The sequence below is a fragment of the Lithobates pipiens genome, unplaced genomic scaffold (assembly GCF_037356315.1).
Source record: "Lithobates pipiens isolate NorthernLeopardFrog02 unplaced genomic scaffold, aLitPip1_a1.2 Scaffold_16, whole genome shotgun sequence".
Lineage (NCBI taxonomy): Eukaryota > Metazoa > Chordata > Amphibia > Anura > Ranidae > Lithobates > Lithobates pipiens.
In genome coordinates, this window is record NW_027507748.1 from 105,334,919 (window position 1) to 105,355,274 (window position 20,356).

At 46.3% G+C, this 20,356-nt stretch overlaps 2 protein-coding genes across 2 annotated transcripts in view; both read left to right on the plus strand.

The window, feature by feature from the left end:
• The first annotated feature begins 1,430 nt into the window (after positions 1–1,430).
• On the plus strand, positions 1,431–3,732 carry LOC143984264 (histone H2A-like). The gene is made up of 2 exons (XM_077484536.1): positions 1,431–1,500; positions 3,221–3,732. The coding sequence occupies exon 2, from the start codon at positions 3,231–3,233 to the stop codon at positions 3,639–3,641; it is 411 nt and encodes a 136-aa protein (XP_077340662.1). The 5' UTR covers positions 1,431–1,500; positions 3,221–3,230; the 3' UTR covers positions 3,642–3,732.
• Positions 3,733–11,000: 7,268 nt separating this feature from the next.
• Positions 11,001–20,356, plus strand: part of NIT2 (nitrilase family member 2) — a 28,477-nt gene continuing 19,121 nt past the window's right edge. The window contains exons 1-4 of the mRNA XM_077480201.1: positions 11,001–11,080; positions 14,129–14,247; positions 15,526–15,646; positions 15,814–15,902. Coding sequence (XP_077336327.1) covers positions 11,056–11,080; positions 14,129–14,247; positions 15,526–15,646; positions 15,814–15,902 — 354 coding nt within the window. The 5' untranslated portion in view covers positions 11,001–11,055. The remainder of the gene's footprint in view (positions 11,081–14,128; positions 14,248–15,525; positions 15,647–15,813; positions 15,903–20,356) is intronic.

The following is a 20,356-nucleotide window of genomic DNA, read 5'->3' on the forward strand; positions in this document are numbered from 1 at the left end:
GCCTGTGGCCAATCATGGCTCTCCTCGCTGCTGGCGCTGTGATTGGCCAAGCATGTGGGGTCACAGTGCATGCTTGGCCAATCATGAGCCAGCAATGCACTGCGATGATACAGTGCATTGTGGGCCGTGAGCGCCACACGAATTTGGCGCGAACGGCCCTTAACGTTCGGAATTCGGTGAACAGCCGATGTTCGAGTCGAACGTATGTTCGACTCGAACACGAAGCTCATCCCTAGTCATGATGCTTGTCATTCAGGCCACAGAATTCAATCTTTGTTCCATCAGACCAGAGAATTTTGTTTCTCATGGTCTGACAGACCTTCAGATGCCTTTTATTAAATAGTGGCTTCCGTCTGGCTACTCTACCATACAGGCCTGATTTGTGGAGTGCTGCAGAGATGGTTGTTCTGGAAGGTTCTCCTCTCTCCACAGAGAAACGCTGGAGCTCTGTCAGAGTGATCATTGCGTTCTTGGTCAACTCCCTGACTAAGGCTCTTCTCTTTCTATCACTCAGTTTGGCCCGCTCTAGGAAGAGTCCTGGTTGTTCCAAACTTCTTCCATTTACAGATGATAGAGGCCACTGTGCTCATTGGGACCTTCAATGCTGCAGAAATGTTTCTGTACCCTTCACCAGATCTGTACCTTGATACAATCCTGTCTTGGAGGTCTATAGTCAATTCCATGGACTTCATGGCTTGGTTTGTGCTCTGACATGCACTGTTAACTGCAGGACCTTATCTAGACAGGTGTGTGCCTTTCCAAATCATGTCCAATCAACTGAATTTACCACAGGTGGTCTCCAATCAAGTTGTAGAAACATCTCAAGGATGATCAATGGAAACGGTGCACCTCAGCTCAATTTTGAGTGCCATGCAAAGGCTGTGAATATTACTTATGCGCATGTCATTGTTTTCATTTTTTCTTTTTAATAAATTTGCACAGATTTAAAAAAAACTTCTTTCACGTCATTATGGGGTATTGTTTGTAGAATTTTGAGGAAAATAATGAATTTAATACTGTTTGGAATAAGGCTGTAACATAACAAAATGTGGAAAAAGTGAAACGCTGTGAATACTTTCTGGATGCACTGTATATTCATCAAAATGTACCAAGCGTTGTGTGAGGTACCATCTGATTGGATGGACAGTATACACAGGCACTCACACTATGAAATGTTTGCTGAATTTTGTCTGTTTTATCCGATGGATAAAATCTGAAACAAAAATATATGTGGGAAGCAGATTTATCAAAAAACTCCCTCTAAATGAATATTGCTTCTTCTACTCTGCCATGCTTGTAATGTGATTGGGTCAGGGGAGGGATTACAATGAGCCCTGTAATAATGACCTTACCTTTTGCACCTGTAGCACTATGCTTGCAATTAGCCCCTTCCTGAGAGTGTTCAGTATATAAGCTATAGTGATGCTACATACTCATACTACTTTGGATTGCTGCAGTGTGAGCTGGTCAAGGAAGAGTGGAACAAAAAGATTTGCTGTGGTAAGTTTGATTTAAGTATAGTGTTTGAATTTTACACAGTTAAGGTTCTGTCTATGGCCTAGTGAACTGTGATTTATCTTCCCTTCTGATACCAAAGGATACTGGCTTTATTAGTTCCAGACCTTGCTGCACTGTAATGCTGCAAGGGGGTTATGCAACACTGTACCCATATGGGGGGGGGGGGGGGGGGTATTATTTTTTTCACATAACTTACAGCTTTCTTTTGGTGGTTTTTAAAATTTTGCTAACTAAAGAAAAGAAGACTTTTTTTGATTCCAAATAAAAACCATTTGGAGACCCTCCTCTAAGAGCTTTAACAGTGTAATCTTATCAGGCTTCACTATGTGGCCATACGCTACCCCTGTCCACTTAATCAACTCTGCTTTTATTACCTCTGATCTAAAGCAAGCATAGGGATGCACCGCTTAAGTGTGAAAGCCACTAGAGAGACCGCAGTGGCTGTTTCAGGGCACTTTTATTTTTTTTGTGAAAGGGGTCTAATCGAAATCTGCAGTGCTTATTTTCCCCTACTGCATGTGCATCCACCCCTTTGTTGGACCTGCAATGCTGCTCGTTTCCCCCCCCCCCCCCCCCTTGTTACTGCGGGAGGATGTTTCAGGATGGAGAGCAGGGGAAAGGGCTAGTAAATGTAATTCACCGGCCCCTACCTTTTCTGAACGCTTGCTGTGCGCATTCAGAACTGTTTACTATGCTTCAGTTTGTGAATGTACAGGAAGACACTTGAGACAGAGCACTTCCAATTCATTCACTGTCCTGTGCAGCTGAGGCTGCAGAGACAGGGTATATTTGATCTTTTGGGGCACACACCCTAATGCAATAGGCTGCGCACACCTATGAAAGCAATTCAGACGAGTCTGGTCCTGAGATGTGTGAAGTTAAAGCGGAGGTCCACCCTAAAGTGGACCTTCCGCTCATCGGAACCCTCCCCCCCCCCCCCCCTCCGGCGCCACAATTGGCACCTTTCAGGGGGGAGGGGGGTGCAGATACCTGTACAGGTATCTGTACCCACTTCCGGGATAGCTCTCTGCGGAAAGGGGCGTATATTACGCCCCTTCCTGCAAGTGCCCCGCTGCCTGCTGGGAAAACACACAGATCCCAGAGGCAGCGGGGACCGTCCTTATTGCGCGGCTCGTGCATGCGCAGTAGGGAACCGGGAAATGAAGCCGAAAGGCTCCATTTCCTGATTCCCATACCCAAGATGGCGGCGGCAGCACCCGAGATACGATCTACAGATCGGCTTCGGGTGCCGACATCGCGGGCGCGCTGGACAGGTAAGTGTCACTATTTTAAAAGTCAGCAGCTGCAGTATTTGTAGCTGCTGGCTTTTAAAAAAAAGAAAACGCGGCGTCCCGGTGGACTCCCGCTTTAAAGTAGAACTATAGGGAAACATTCCCCCCCCCCCCCCCGCCTCCATAGCCAAACAGGAAGTGAGGGGAATTCCTAGGGGACCCCCAGGTCATCAGAACTAGCATCCCCATTGGAAGAGTTACCCCCCCTTTTCTAGGGACAACCCATAACCCATATCCATGGGTGGGGGTTTTTTTTTTTTTTTCTTTTCTTTCAATGATGAATAGATTAACACAAATGAAGTGGGTGAATCTCATTGTAACAGGGGGCACAGACTGCAATAAACTGATGGGTGTTCTAATCCCTCTCCACTCACACTATCAAAATGTTAAACTTTTTTTGTTCTATCCAGTCTTTTCAAGATGTCTGGTCGTGGAAAGAAGGTCCAAAAGCCTGCAGCAGGCAAGTCATCCAGGTCAGCTAAAGCAGGTCTCCAGTTCCCAGTAGGCCGCATCCACCGCTTTCTGAAGAAGGGAAACTATGCAGAGAGGATTGGCTCTGGATCCAGCATCTACATGGCAGCCACTCTTGAATATCTGTGTGCGGAGGTCCTGGAGCTGGCAGGAAACGCAGCCAGAGACAACAAGAAATCCCGCATCATGCCCAGACACATCCAGCTGGCTGTCAGGAATGATGAGGAACTGGCCAAGCTGTTTGCTGGTGTTACTATTGCAGATGGGGGAGTCTTGCCCAACATCCAAGCTGTTCTGTTGCCAAAGAAGACCATGAAAAGCTCACAACAATCCACAATTGCAGAGTCTCAGGAAGTTTAAATGTTTACTTTTAAATTGGCCATAATTTATTGATGTTTGTATTTTGCTGTTTTTATTCATATTGTATACTTATTAAAAGTTGTTCTTCTAACACTGTTGTGACTATTTGCCTACCTAACCTTGGGGCTTTGTCTGGCTAAATTGTTGATCTTCTAAGCTGCTTCCACTAGCTGAGAATGCACTTGGAGTCCAAATCTGCATGGGTCTCCCAGGAAGCCTCCATATAGACTATCCAAACAGCTGCAGCTAAAATCGGTTTTGGCAAATACTGCAAACTGAGAGCTTGCTACTGCTCATGGACAGTATACTGTATATGCCAAAGCAGTTATGCCACAATTGGCAGGAGCGGGGTGGGGAGAAAACCACCTGGGTTTACAATTGTCTTTCCTGTCTTAGAAATCTTGTGGCCTGCTTTATTGGACAGGGTTACCTCAGGGGTTGTTGTCACCCCACTTCATAAAATACTGCTCAGTGTTACCCCCCCCCTCCATAGTTTAGGGGTCTTCCATAGAGGACCCCCATTAGGTCCCCTTATATCAGCACTCCACTTGGAGACCTCTATTAGATCAGGGAACCCCCCCCCCCCCCTGCCCCTAAAGGCCCACATTAGACTGCCTTACTAAGAGCTGTTTCAAGCCAGGAAGTGTGGGAGCCGGAGTTTGGGGGCGGAGCGAAGCTGCTCTACTGTAGTGCTATTTTTCTTTCTTTCGTTCCATTGTGTAGGGGGGCTTGGAGGGTAAGCAAAGTAGAGGCAGGTGCTGCATCACTGTGCCCAGTGTCTGCAGGACACAGGAATCAAAATACATCCAAACTTGTGCACTCACAGGGCCACTGTTAGGAATCATGGGGCCCTCACCCCCTGAGGGTGAGAGGAGGAGGAGGAAAGGGGTTGAGGAGGCAGAAGAGAGATGGGGAGGGGATTGGGGGAGTTGGGTGAGAGAGCGGAGGGTTGAGAGAGAAAGGTGGTAAGAGATGGGATAGCTGATAGAGAGGGGGGGGGGGAGGAGTAGCTGTGAGAAAGAAAAGGGGGGGGGGGGGGGTAACTGACAGGGGAATGGAGCTGACAGAGGGGGGGGTAGCTGACAGGAGGTGGGGGGGTAACTGACAGAGGGAGTAGCTGACAGGGGATTGGAGATGACAGAGGGGGTGGCTGATGGGGGTGGGGGGGGTAACTGACAGAGGGGGGGGAGTTGACGGGGGAGTGAGAGGGCAGGTGTGAAAGACAACTCAGCGAGGACTCAAGGAGACACAGCAGAGAACACACCAGGCAACTTCGGGCGGTAGCGATCACCCACAGTCCAGCCCCGTCTCCACATGTGACAATTTCCACTGAGCCGATCAAAGACTCTCGTGTACGCCGCCCGCAAGTGACCTCTCAGCCAATCGCAGGCTGAATAGGTATGCCCGCTGCCCATCGTTGCGCGCGGCTCGGAGACTGAGCTCACAGGCAGTAATATACACTGTTAAGCTGATGAATCAGGATTCACCGCTCTAGGTTGAACTGCAGCTATATGTGCCCGGGTTTCAGGCGGCTTGAAAACCGGGCACGTGTTCAAACCCGGACTGTCCGGGTCAAAACCGGACAGGTGGCAACCCTAGTACACACGATCAAACAATCCGGGGGAAAAGTCCGGCAGACTAAGATTGGAGTTTTGCACATCAATCTGTCCGAACTAGCATTTCGGCGGACAGTACAGCCATGTGTGTGCCAGTCCGCCGTACTTTTGAAATGAACAGACTTTTCCCGTCCGGAGAAAAGTCCGCTCATTTTGAGCGCGGCTCCAGGTAGCCGGGACTAGCGAAGGAGACGTCGCTGGCCCCGTCACCTGGTATGGACTTAAAGGGGAAAACGGCGTGGGGGTCCCCCCTAGGTCCATATCAGACCCTTATCCAAGCATGCTACCCGGCCGGCCAGAAAAGGGGGTGGGGACGAGCACCCTCCCCCTCCTTAGCCATACCAGGCCATGTGCCCTTAACATGGGGGGTGCCTTGGGGAAGGGGGGGCCGCGTGGCCCCCCATCCCAAAGCACCTTGTCCCCAAGTTGATGAGGACAAGGTCCTCTTCCCGACAACCCTGGCCGTTGGTTGTCGGGGTCTGCGGGTGGGGGGCTTATCGGAATCCGTGAGCCTCCTTTAATAAGGGTGCCCCCGGATACCGGGGGAAGAGGCCCTTGTCCTCATCAACATGGGGACAAGGTGCTTTGGGGTGGGGTGCGCTTGCTTGTCCCCACCCCCTTTCCTGGCCGGCCAGGTAGCGTTCTCAGATAAGGGTCTGATATGGACCTGGGGGGGGACCTCCACGCCGTTTTTTCAGCGTAGGGAATTCCCCTTTAACTCCAGACCAGGTGACGGGGCCAGCGATGCCTCCTTCGCTGGTTCCGGCTACCTGGAGCCACGCTCAAAATGAGCGGACTTTCCTCCGTGTGTGTGGGCGAGTCCGTTCATTTCAAAAGTACGACGGATAGTCCAGCGGACTTAATCCACCGGACCTAGTCCATCAAAAAAGTGCCGTGTGTGGGCAGGTAGCTGGTTCGGAAAGTCCGGTGGTTTGTCTGCCAGACTAAGTCCGCCGGATAGTCTGATACGTGTGTACGCGGCATAATGCTGTCTAGTGACGCTGTAATATAGAGTCATCACCATCAAAAATGCATATAGAGTCCAATGCCATCTAGTGGCAATTCAAGATATATTCTCAACCTATTCATACTATGATAAAACTTTATTAGTACCTAATTTATGTGAAAAAATGTAAATGTTAAAATAGAACAGATAACATGAGAATTTTAATTAATTGTACTACCCATATATAAAAACGATATCAACACCCATATAGCTAAGTTAGAATTATAAAATCTCAGAAGTACCTGGAGATAAAACAACTAAAATCTATTTCTATATTCAAACCCTGAATCATAAATCCACAGGGTTTCTCTTCTAGAAGTATCCCTTAGTTGCTCTTTTTCACAATTTTTTATATATTTTATTTAAAAATAACAGAAGAAGTAGCCCAGATCCTTCTTTTCTTGGGTCCCATGCCAGCGTTTCTGGCCCCTCCCTCCTGCCCCCATAGCAAGCAGTTTGCTATGGGGGCGCCTGAGCCAAGCCGCTGCTTTGTGCTTGCTTTCAGACATAGAGCCATGGTTCAACCCCACCCCCTCTCTCTCCTCATTGGCTCACTGACCTTGATTGACAGTAACAGGAGCCAATGCTGTAGCGCCTGTAAAGCGCCTCAGTGTGAAAGTAGCTTAAAACACATCCAATAAAAAAGCGGACAGATTGGACACTATAAATTACACTTTTGACACTTTTTTGGGGAAACAGTGACATTAGTACAGTGATCAGTGCTAAAACTAATGTAATGTCACTGTACTAATGTCACTGGCAGGCAAGAGGTTAACACCAAGGGTGATCAAAGTTTTAAGTGTGTCCCTAGGAGGTGCTTGCTAACTGTGTGGGGGATGGACTGCCTGGATGAAGACAGAGATCTCTCATTTCATCCCTGTCAGAACGGCGATCTACCTTATTTACGTAGACAGATCGCCGTTCTGCCTCTCTGGGGAATGACCGTCGGGTCCCGGGAGACAACGCGCCTGCCAATTGGCTCCCTCTCTGGCCAATCGGCACACGTGAGCACTCCCAGTGACTGTTGCACGAAACCACGTTACACGTATGTCATTTCACTCATTACAGCCAACATGCCGCAGTATATGAACTGTGGCTGGTCAGCAAGTGGTAAATGTTCTGTTGCAAATTGTAATGTACAAAAAAAAAATTTGCAGGTCAAACTTGAAAAGTGACAGCTGATTAGGTACATTCATGATAAGGTCCAGCACTGTTCTGCAGCAGTTCTATTCGCTGTCCTCAGTAGCAGTCTGCATCTTCCTCCTCTTCACTCCACTTTGATGTTCTGTAGAAGGAAGGGGGGGGGGGGGGGTCCTGGAAGTAGTCACTACTTTTTGACAAGGAGCACTTCATACCATCCAAATCAATTCTTACCAAAATGTTGGTGACCCAGTTAGTGTCCAGCTCTTTGCTCCCATTACCTGCATGGGCTGCACTGTGGAGATCTTTTAGAGTACATTCTAGCCAATCTCTCCTATGCAATTCTGAGGGAACACCTCTCCCCTCACACAGGGACAGCTTTACAGACAGCCGAATGTCACAGACTATCAGTGCCATGGCTGTGCATAGCTCCCAACTGTCCCTGATTTTGAGGGACTGTCCCTAATTTGGAGAAATGTCCCTCTGTCCCTCATTCCTCCTCACTTGTCCCTCATTTTGGTCTGATCTATATAGCTGTATATAAAATGCATTTTTTATCTATCATAAAGTGTTTCCCAGTGCTAAACCTTTCATCCGATTTCAAAATTGCTGCATTTGTAAATTCCAAAAGCCAATATAAAGGAATAGTAGTGGTAAAAAAAAGCACTTTTTTTTTATTGTACAATTCTCCTTTAAGGGGGCTTGGTAAGGGGTGTGTCTTTACATTTGCTGATAGGTGTCCCTCATTCCATAGTTGCCAACAGTCCAGATTTTCCCAGGACAATCCCGAATTTGTGACCCTCGTCCCGATCGGAGGCTTTCCCGATTCGAGATTTTGCCCAGGGAAATCGGGAATGTTTGCGTTTGCAATTTTTGGAGAGCTGGCTTCAACAAAATGGCCGCCGCCGCTAAATCGTTCCCCCTTGTGTTCAATGGAGAGAGGAAGGGGGCTCAATCCGTGCAGCCAATGAATCAGCTTCTCCTCTCATAATACTGATCCGGGGTTAGCTGCATGGATCGGCCCCTCCCCTCTCCACTGAACACACAGTGCCAGTGTCCGATCAAATATGGTCCCCCATCGGATAGTGTCCGCTGTGTACTGCGCATGCACAGTACATAGCACACTCAGATTCCGAAAATAGCCGAGGATGAACGGCGTCTGCGCCGTGAGTCCAGGTTCTATCCCCACCATCCAAGTGGACATAGAATTAGAATAAAAAGAGCCGAGCGCAGCGAGGCCGAGCCCGAAGCGTGGCGAGCGAAGCTCGCCCACGAGGGGCCCTCTAATTTTCACAACCCTGTGTCTGCTTGGATGGGGGGGCTAACACCTCCACTCATGGCGCAGGCGCCGCTCATCTTCGGAGATTTTCCGAAGCTTCGTCTGCCCCGTACTGCACATGCACAGTACGGGGCGGACACTATATGATGGCAGGACACTATCTGCCAGAACACCGGCCGCTCATGCCAGGAATCTGCTCTTGTCTCAGTTAGTGCACAGTGTCTTCCCACTCAGATACTGACATGGTATTGGGCCGTGGGTGGTATCTCATTGGGCTGTCTGGAACTGTCATTTGTCCCCTCCAGATCTATTTGGACCATCTTCTGCTGGGTCCTGGCAATTTCTTTCTACTTTTGCCACAGTTTCTCTGCCTGTCTTTCCCTGTTTTGGTGGGGAAGGAGTCAGTGTCCTCTTGGGTACAGTGATCAGTTGCTGGCAGACTCTTTCTGTTCTTTCTAGTCCTGACAGGTGTAGTACCTGGAGGAGAGGGTGGCTGCAGGGTGGTTGTATTTTCCATGGATTGCTGTCCCAGGATCGATGTATAGGAATTTGCAGTAATCTAACTTTAATGTACAGGCAGGAGGTGGGTTAACTATATACAGGAGGAGGGGGGTTAGCCATATGCAGGCAGGAGGGGGGTTAACTATATGCAGGCAGGAGGGGGGTTAACTATATACAGGAGGAGGGGGTTAACTATATACAGGAGGGGGGTTAACTATGTACAGGAGGGGTTAACTATATTCAGGAGGGGGGCAGGGTTAACTATATAAAGGAGGGGGCTAACTATATACAGGAGGGGGAGGGTTAACTATATACAGTAGAGGTTACTATGTACAGGGGGGGAAACTATGTACAGGGGGGAGTAACAATGCATGGGGGGGTTACTATGCACGGGGGGGTAACTATGCACAGGGGGGTAACTAGGGGGAGGGGGTAACTATGTACGGAGGGGGAACTATGGCTCTGCCTGGGACACTGATGTGAGGACTGACTCTGCTGGGGGCACCTGATGCAAGTATAGGCTCTGCTGGTGGCACCTGTTGCAAGAACAGACTCTGCTGGGGAACACCTGATGCAAGGACGGACTCTGCTGGGGGCACCTGATGCAAGGACGGACTCTGCTGGGGACACCTAATGCAAGGACGGACTCTGCTGGGGGCACCTGATGCAAGGGCGGACTCTGCTGGGGACACCTGATGCAAGGACGGACTCTGCTGGGGGCACCTGATGCAAGGATGGACTCTGCTGGGGGCACCTGATGCAAGGATGGACTCTGCTGGGGGCACCTGATGCAAGGATGGACTCTGTTGGGGGCACCTGATGCAAGGAAGGACTCTGCTGGGGGCACCTGATGCAAGGAAGGACTCTGCTGGTGGCAGGCGGCACGCTGAGGGATCCCACTGATTCGGCATTATGGTGAGTTGAATGATTTAATTTTCTATTACAATCTAATAATAGAAATAATGCACTTCAATCATCCTGACACCATAACAATCATGGTGCCGGGATGATTGAAGTGCTAAAACCAGGTGTTTGGAGTATCTTTATCTGCTGATTGTTAAACTCTCTAGAATACACACATTTCTATTGTTGTGCAGGATCTGAGGCTACTGTCCCTTCATTCCTCTCTCCCCCTTTCCCTCGCCATCCCTCATTCATCTCGGACTCTAACCACACCCCTTTGAGCTACGCCCATTTAAACCACACCCATAATTTCACACAAACCACGCCCAATTTTCACCACAATGCACTTTGCGTGCTGCTGTTTTCTTTTTTCCCTATGTCACGCCTACAAACGTATGCCCCGCCCCCTAATTATAATACAGCTGCGCCTGCAGCCAAAAAAGTGTCCCGGAATTTTTTTTTTTGCAATGTTGGCAACTCTGCATTAGAAAGACAGAGTTCAGCGGCTCCTTGTGCAATATGGCTTTATTGAATGACTGAACAAAGAATTGAAAAAAAAGGTCTGTGACTTGTCGTGTGACTTCGATGTCCAAAGTCGCACAAGTGGAAATGGAGCAATTGATAAAAAAGTTTGGCCTTAACTTACACTATAAATAGTGGGTGTGGATGGATTGGGTTGTAGAGAAAGGATAGAATTGTCACCTCATATGGTGTCAGTGCAATAAACTGTAATGTAACTTTATTAGTTCATTATAGACATTAGTCATTGCATCCCTTTATTATATACAGCCGATCATCTAATCCCCCATGAGCTCTGCACAACCACACCAAGCCGCCTGACACACCAATGCATTCATTTCTAATGGCTGTACCGTGGACTACACTTCCCAGCATCCTCTGTGCTCCTGGGTGGGCGGGGAGGAGGGACACTTCCTGTGTATTAGGTGACAGCTCGGCTCCTGGGTCAGTATGCAAGCAGCTAGAGCCATGGCAAGTGAGTAGTGACCCCGGTATTCATGTATAGAGCTGCTTCCTGCACTGTGACACCGCTGGCCTGGAGGGTGTGGATGGCTCTTCTCTTCCTGTCATGTAGATTTTATGTCAGCTCATTTATACATGATAGATACACACACTGTAATATTAGTGTATATGTATACAATCTGTTATCATACAGACACAGGGAGGGCTCCCAACATCTGGAATCGTTTCCAGGGACAGAGCTTTGTGCTTTAGTATTTTAATGACAGAACAGTGTATATTATGTTATTTATTACAGAATATATGGTGACATTATTCACTGATTAACAATAGGAGAGATCTTCAGTGTCACAACTTCTGTCTGTGAGTCTGTGCTTAGGGATTGGGGAGTTTTGGTTGAAATGCTTTTGAACCAACGTGGTCACATTTATTCAGCATCTCTAATACTATAGAAGACTGTCAGGGACCGGGAACATGTTACCGAGGACTGTCGGGGACTGCAGTGCTTTAGGAGTTTGTCAATTTGAGATATCAGAGATTGCAGACATGGTTCAGGAGACTTTCAGGATCCCGTCACCTCTGTCTGCACCATTGCTGTATGTTACTGTATGCACTTCATTCCTCCATGCATGTTACTGTATACACTTCATTCCTCCATGTATGTTACTGTATGCACTTCATCCTTCCATGCATGTTACTGTATACACTTCATTCCTCCATGTATGTTACTGTATGCACTTCATCCTTCCATGCATGTTACTGTATGCACTTCATTTCTCCATGTATGTTACTGTATCTACTTCATCCCTCCATGCATGTTGTTTCTTTGCTCTCCTATCTTGTCTGCTGGCTCCCCTCCAATCTCCCACCACACACCAGATCCTGCTCTGCCATCATCTCTTCTATCGGTGGGAGCCAGCTCTCTTTTCCTAGTTCTGATGACACACATGTAGTGGAGATTGCCCTGAAGCCTTCTGAGATGCGTCACTTGAGTATTCCCTGAGGCTTTGGACGGGCCACCATTCTCACCTGGACAGAAAAGATGGAAGTGTGGGTTCCGTTGTGCAAAAATTGGTGTTGCAAAATAAAAAAGACATCCAATTTTGCAGGGGGTTCATGTTCTGAATTCCATGCGTTTTATTGTTCGCTGTATTAAGGCATTAATAAAAACCAGACCTGCACCTTTTACATAAATGCTGCCCACATGATTTCCCATCTCTTTACATGGGGTCCTCCAACGCTGCACGTGTAACATGGACCAGTAGTGGCTGGTGGTATATTTGGGGGGGAACTGCAAACAATGCACCCACAGCTACCCGGTTGGTTGGCCGACGGGTCACTCGTAAACCCTCCACCCCCTATAAGTCGGTCACACAGCTGTCACGTCAGGCTCAGTACAGTAATCACATCGGGGACTGTTGCTCCTCTCTGCCCATACTCTGCTCTCCCTCCATACAGCTCCGCTCTCTCCTGGTGGCCATGAAGCTCTCCAGCAGCTCCTGAGCCTGCCGCCATACCGTCCCCATCCTCCTCCTCCTAGTAAAATGGGCTCGCTTTTCTTTTCAGCCAATCGGGACATGGGTCTCAGAACCTGCTTCCTGATTGGCCAGGAGAAGAATTAGTGTGACAATATCAAATACTCATTCGCTATTGACACACAACTGGGTGGGCTCACTGCACCCCAAGCCCACCCTTTTTTTAAGCCTATTGGAGCCTCTGGTGCGATGTCTCCTGGGCACCCACAATTGCCGATAACAGAACAGGAACGTGGATCTGTGTGTGTAAACACACAGATCCACGTCCTGTCAGGAGAGAGGAGACCGATCGTGTGTGTCCCAGTACAGAGGAACAACGATCGGTCTCCCCTTGTGAGTCCCCTCACCCTACAGTTAGAATCACTCCCTAGGTAACACATTAACTGCTTGATCGCCCCATAGTGTTAATGCCTTCCCTGCCAGTGACATTTATACAGTAATCAGTGCATTTTTATAGCACTGATCACTGTATAAATGTGAATGGTCCCAAAATGGTGTCAAAAGTGTCCGATCTGTCTGTCGCAATGTCATAATCACGATAAAAATCGCGGATCGCCGCCATTACTAGTAAAAAAAAAATAATAATAAAAATGCCATAAAACTATCCCCTGTTTTATAGACACTATAACTTTTGCGCAAACTAATCAATATACACTTATTGGGATTTCTTTTACCAAAAATATTTAGAAGACTACATATCGGCCTAAACTGAGGGGAAAAAAAATGGGATATTTATTATAGCAAAAAGTAAAAAATATTGTGTTTTTCTTCAAACTTGTCGCTCTTCTTTTGTTTACAGCGCAAAAAATAAAAAACACAGAGGTGATAAAATACCACCAAAAGAAAGCTCTATTTGTGGGGAAAAAAAGGGGCCTGGTCCTTTGGCTGCAAATTGGTCCGGGGCTTAAGTGGTTAAAACACTCTTGATACCAAGGACTGGTGAGACTTCATAGCTCTATCCAACAAACTCACAATAAAGCACCAGTCTTACTCTGAACTTTGTTAAAATAAGTGCGGACTGCACTGTCGATTTCATTTGGGTACAGTGTTGCACGACCGCACAATTGTCATTCAAAGTGTGACAGCGCTGAGAAATGAAAATTGGCCTGGGCAGGAAGGGGGTGAAAATGCCCTGTATTGAAGTGGTTAATAAAAACTGTACCATAGCAGGAGAAGAGGATGATGGGAATGATGGTGGTGGTGGTTGACTGGTGGTAGTAAACAGAAGAGTTTTAGGACTGGTTGGCTTTAGGAAATGAATATGGCACATTATTGTAGTTCTGGAAAGTCTTGTGGTTCCTGGTGGCCCATTCCTTATACTGTGTCTGTATGGGCCAGGATTGTGCTGGAGTCATGTCTACATTTTTGTTTTGTCATCCACAGTGACACTAAATAGTCAGCTGAGTAAACTTTGCCCCGGACAGCTTGGCCAGACTCGATGTCAAATATTTATCTGTTACTCAGTAAGACTTTGTTAATAGGTGAACGGAGATTTCTAAAAATGCATTGTGTGTTTTTTTTTTCCATAGAATTCCGCTTGAGCCTAGTTCAGCTTTTTGTGTCGCCTGTAAAAGCAGATAATCTGAAGAAGGCATCCGAGCTGATAAAGCAGGCAGCCCAGCAAGGAGCTCAGATTGTAGCGCTGCCGGTGTGTATCTATATCACTTCATATTCTCCATATAATCTGCAACTTAGTGTTTCCATTGGGCTCCATAGCCCATTCATTTCAATGGCCTGCCCTTAATGCAGAAACATGGGCAAAGAAGTCCTGGACCCTTTTCTTTTTTTTAAATAATTCCAGAGGAAATAGCATGGTGCTGTGACACCATGCAATTTTGTGCGCGTGAAAACACAGCGTTTTGCCAATGTGTGGGGGTGCCCTTAAGAATTAATAGCACCTCCGCGCATGTGCTAAAGAGCAGTGCATTTTGTCTGTGGGTTAGGAACGCGTATGATTTTGCATACATTCCCGAACTGGACCCTAGGTGCTCCCTGGGAAGGGCAGCACAGTGGTGTAGTGGTTAGCACTTTCACCTAGCAGCAATAGGGTTGCTGGTTCAAATCCCAATCACGACACTATCTGCCTGGAGTTTGCATGTTCTCCCTGTGTCTGCGTGGGTTTCCTCCAGGTACTCCGGTTTACTCCCACACTCCAAAAGACATGCTGGTAGGTTAATTAGACCCTGTCCAAAAAAAATTGGCCATAATATGTGTATGTGTTGTAAGTGTGTCGGGACCGTACAGGTTAAAGGACCACGTAAAAGCTGCAGATGGACACCGGTGGCAAGAAAGCGCCCTGAGGCGATTCAGTTTTCATAGGTAGCGCTATACAAGTCATTCATTCATTCATTATATTCCATTGATCATGTATCACCCTTGCATTGGGTGACCAGTGATATTCTAACCAAGCTGGGATGCCAGGGCAGAGGACAGTGCTCTATTGGCTTACCTGTATGCAGGGGCGGACTGACAACTCATGGGGCCCCCGGGCAATAGGAGATTATGGGGCCCCTAGGCAATCAGACATTATGGGGCCCACACAGTATACACAAACACACACACACACACACACACACACACACACACACACACACACACACACACACACTGTATACAATCACACAGTATACACAGACATGTTTCTATTGGCTGAGAAGGTGCTGGAGAGGTGGGGCAGCTATAATCTCAGGATTTTTAGACCAAAGGGATGTTGGTAAAGGACATTTCAGAGACAGATGTAAAAAAAAACCCACAGATTTTTACATACTTTCCCTGGTTTTACTGAGGCTGGCAACCCTGATGGGGCCCCCTAGTGGCACGGGGCCCTCGGGCAGTGCCCGAGTGGCCCAATGGTCAGTCCGCCCCTGCTTGTATGTTGTTCTAAGCTAATTTTCTAACTGCCTTCTTTGTCCACATTTCACAATAGGAATGTTTTAATTCTCCATACGGAACCAAATTCTTTCCTGAATATGCTGAGAAGATTCCAGGCCAGTCTACACAAATGTTGTCCGAAGTAGCCAAGGAGTGTGGAATCTATCTGATTGGAGGTCTGAATGAAAATCTGTCTGATATAGTACTATTTATTGTGCCCTTTGGATGGAGCTTCAATGCTATTATCTTTGTTAGCCAAACAAACCTTCAATGTGCCCCTCTGATTTAGTTTTTCTCTGTTTTCTTGGCTACGTTTTGATGTATTGATGTCATTTCCCTCTAGGCTCTATACCAGAGGAGGATTCTGGGAAATTGTACAACACCTGCACGGTGTATGGTCCTGATGGAACATTGATGGTAAAGCACAGAAAGGTAATGGAATGCTTGTGAGCCAACATGCTATACAAAGTACTTCAAAGAGTAACTCCACTTTTGTTGAGAAAAAAAAAACATTCCCCCCTGGGTGATCTATGTACATTGCAAGGATTATAACAATCTTTGTTGCAGATTCCTATCTTTTGTTATTCTGAAGAAATCACTGTGTGTTTGTCTGCGCCTCTGTTCTAAGTGGGTCTAATGGGAGTGGTTTCATAATTATCAGTTAGCTGTGGGCATCAATGTGGGCACCAATGAGGAAAGCTGCTGGGCCTGCATCCCTTTAGACGTGTTCCTATTGGAAATATCTCACCAAAAATGAAATTTTTGTTGCAAGGGATGCCTGAAATCTGACTTGTATCTTAGGCAGACTTCTGGGAAATTTGGTGAGCCAATCACACAAGCAGGAAATTATGTTACTGGGGAGTGGTCAGTACACACTCTGTGTGCAGAACAATTCCATGTAGTCATATTCCTTTGCATTTATAGAAAATTACAGCAGCTGCAGATTGAAAAGGAAAGGTCATTTATAATAACATTCAATCATGACTTGTAACGCAATTGTGCACGCTATATTATTTTTTTCTTTATTTGCCACAAAAGTGGAGTTACCCTTTAAGACTTGGTTCACATATACAGTGCCTTGAAAAAGTATTCATACCCCTAGGCATTTTCCACATTTTGTCTTGTTTCAACCAAAAACGTAAATGTATTTTATTGGGATTTTATGTGATAGACCAACATAAAGTGACATGGAAAGAAAATAATAAATGGTTTTCAAATTGTTTTACATATAAATATCTTAAAAGTGTGGTGTGCATTTGTATTCAGTTCCCCTAAGTCAATACTTTGTAGCACCACCATTCACAGTAATTACAGCTGCAAGTCTTTTTGGGGATGTCTCTACCAGCTTTTCACATCTAGAGAGTGACATTTTTGCCCATTCTTCTTTGCAAAATAGCTCAAGCTCTGTCAGATTGGACGGAGAGTGTCTGTGAACAGCAACTTTCAAGTCTTGCCGCAGAGACTCAAATGGATTTAGGTCTGGACTTTTACTGGGCCTTTCTAACACAAGAATATACTTTGATCTAAACCATTCCATTGTAGCTCTGGCTGTATGTTTAGGGTCATTGTCCTGCTGAACGGTGAACCTCCATCCCAGTCTCAAGCCTTTTGCAGACTCTACCAGGTTTTCCTCTAAGATTGCTCTCTATTTGGCTCCATCCATCTTCCCATCATCTCTGACCAGTTTCCCTGTCACTGCTGAAGAAAAGCATCCCCACAGCATGATGCTGTCACCACCATGTTTTGCAGTGCGTATGGTGTGTTCAGGGTGATGTGCAGTGTTCGTTTTCCACCACACATTGGGTTTTGCTTTTAGGCCAAAAAGTTCAATTTTGCGCTCACCTGATCAGAGCAAATTCTTCCAACATGTTTTCTGTGTCCCCCACATGGCTTCTCATAGACTGCAAACAGGACCTCTTATGGCTTTCTTTCAACAATGGCTTTCTTCTTGTCACTTTTCAATAAAGGCCAGATTTGTGGACAGATTCTCCCATCTGAGCTGTGGATCTCTGCAGCTCCTCCAGAGTTACCATGGGCCTCTTGGCTGCTTCTCTGATTAATGCTCTCCTTGCCCGGCCTGTCAGTTTAGGTGGACAGCCATGTCTTGGTAGGTTTGCAGTTGTGCCATACTCTTTCCATTTTTACCTGATGGATTGAACAGTGCTACCTGAGATTTCATAGCTTGGGATATTTTTATAAAACCTAACCCTGCTTTAAACTTCTTCACAACTTTATCCCTGACCTGTCTGTTGTGTTCCTTGGCCTTCATTATGCTGTTTGTTCACTAAGGCTCTTTAACTCAACTCCAGTCCTCAAGGCACCCCAACAGGCCATGTTTTCAGGATTTCCCTCAGATGAAATAGCTGTGGTAATTACTAAGGCAGTGAAACTGAACAAATCACCTGTGCAAAATAATGGAGGGCCTGAAAACATGACCTGTTGGGGCGCCTTGAGGACTGGAGTTGAGAAACCCCGCTCTAACAAACCTCTGAAGGCTTCACAGAAAAGCTATATTTATACTAAAATTAAATTACACACAGGTGGACTCTATTTACTAATTAGGTGACTTCTTAAGGCAATTGGCTCCACTAGATTTTAGTTAGGAACATCAGAGTAAAGGGGGCTGAATGAAAATGCACGCCACACTGTTCAGATATTTATTTGTAAAAAATCTGGAAAACTATAATTTTCTTTCCACTTCACAATTATGTGCCAGTTTGTGTTGGTTTATCACATATAAGATATTCTAAGCCATTTGTATGCACAGCGGGTTATTTGCTAAAGGGAAATCCACTTTGCACTTGGAAGTGCAGTCACTGTAGATCTAGAGGGGGTATGCAAAGACAATAAAAAACAAAATGTTTCTGTGTACATGATTGGATGATAAAATCGGGAGAGCTTTCCCTCATTTCAGATCTTCCCCTCAGATCTACAGTGACTGCGCTTCCAAGTGCACTTGTAGTGCAAAGTGGATTTGCCTTTAGTAAATCAACCCCAATGTACCTTAATATTATTTTTTTGTGCTGAAAATGCAAGTAAACATTCTGAAGACATGATGTATGTTTTGTAGTTAAAGTGGAACACCATTTAAAATATTTTCATTAAAGCGGGAGTCCACCGGGACTCCGCGTTTTTTTTTTTTTTTTTTTTTTTTTTTAAAAGCCAGCAGCTACAAATGCTGCAGCTGCTGACTTTTAAAATAGTGACACTTACCTGTCCAGCGCGCCCGCGATGTCGGCACCCGAAGCCGATCTGTAGATCGTTTCTCGGGTCCTGCCGCCGCCATCTTGGGTATGGGAATCAGGAAATGGAGCCTTTCGGCTTCATTTCCCGGTTCCCTACTGCGCATGCGCGAATCGTGCTGCGCAATAAGGACGCTCCCCGCTGCCTCTGGGATCTGTGTGTTTCCCAGCAGGCAGCGGGGCACTTGCGGGAAGGGGCGGGCACTTGCGGAAAGGGGCGTAAGTTACGCCCCTTTCCGCAGAGAGCTATCCCGGAAGTGGGTGTAGTTACCTGGATTATCCAGGTAACTGCACCCCCCTCCCCCCTGAAAGGTGCCGATTGTGGCACCGGAGGGGGGGAGGGTTCCGATGAGCGGAGGTCCACTTTAGGGTGGACCTCCGCTTTAAGTTCACCTTTTGTAAAAAAATAAAAAAATAAAAAAAATGCACATCGGTTTGCAGGCAAAAATTTCTATTTATTTAATTTTTTTACATTGCACTCTGTAAACCTTTGCCCTCGCTATCAGCAGATCTCAGATGCAATGCCTGGATGCTGCAAACTCTCAGTCTGTACCTCTTATAAGGGTAGGCAATTAGTGAATGGCAAGAAGAATCAGTGGAGTGCTCACAATTGCCCTCGCAATTCACTGAGAACTACAAGCCATCAAACACAATGGCTGATGGTAGTCTATTCATTCACAGGAAACTGTGGATGATTGACACAGCCACATGGGCGGAGCCCCGCACAGCTGCACTGTTTTCTAAGTGTGACAGTGGGTGCAAGAAGATCTGCGCCCGCTGTCAAAGAGTAGGGAGCGCTCGCTGCGGGAGGTGGGTGGATATATAGGTACTTGTTATACCTGAGATATGGGTGTACTATGTAACATGCTTCTAAAGGTGAACTTATTCTTTAACCACTTGCCAACCGCAATATATATATATATATATATAAAATATACATTGCGGTCTGCAAATGGTTTACCAGGATTATGGCTGAAGGTATTAGCCATAACCCCGGTACAGTTTTTTTTTTTGTTTTTTTTTTTTTATGCAGGTGGCAGGATTTCTCATGAAACCGATCTGAGCAGTCAGTGAGCCACTGGAATGGTTTCTGCCGATTGCTGGTGTTTCTTGGACTTACCATTTCTGCCACTTCTTCCGAGAAACAATCCAACAGTATGGCTGGTTGCTCCCATAGGCGATCAAAGAGGTAACACTCTTTGATCAACTCTATAGCCTTGGAGTACTGGAGTGATGTCATGACGTCCCTTCCAGTCCAGGCTGGAAGATATTTTTTCAAAGCAAAGGATCAAAAACATTTTTTTTTTTTTTGTTGATCTTTTGCTTTTAAAGGTAAAGAAGAGAACCCGTGATCTCTCCATTAAGAGGACCTGTCATCCTTATTTTTATTACAAGGGATGTTTAAATTCCTTGTAATAGGAATAAAACTGATAAAAAAAATGAAGGGACATTGTAAAAATAAAAATAAAGCGTAAAATAAATAATATATAGTTTTTTAATTAAACCCCCATCCCTCCGTGCTTGTGCACTGAAGTGAACACATATGTAAGTCGCGCACGCATATGTAAACGGTATTCAAACCACACATGTGAAATATTGCCACAAACGGTAGAATGAGAGAAATAATTCTTGCACTAGACCTTC

Coding starts and splice junctions, on each gene's coding strand:
- LOC143984264 (XM_077484536.1), top strand. CDS start 3,231: ATGTCTGGTCGTGGAAAGAAGGTCCAAAAGCCTGCAGCAGGCAAGTCA.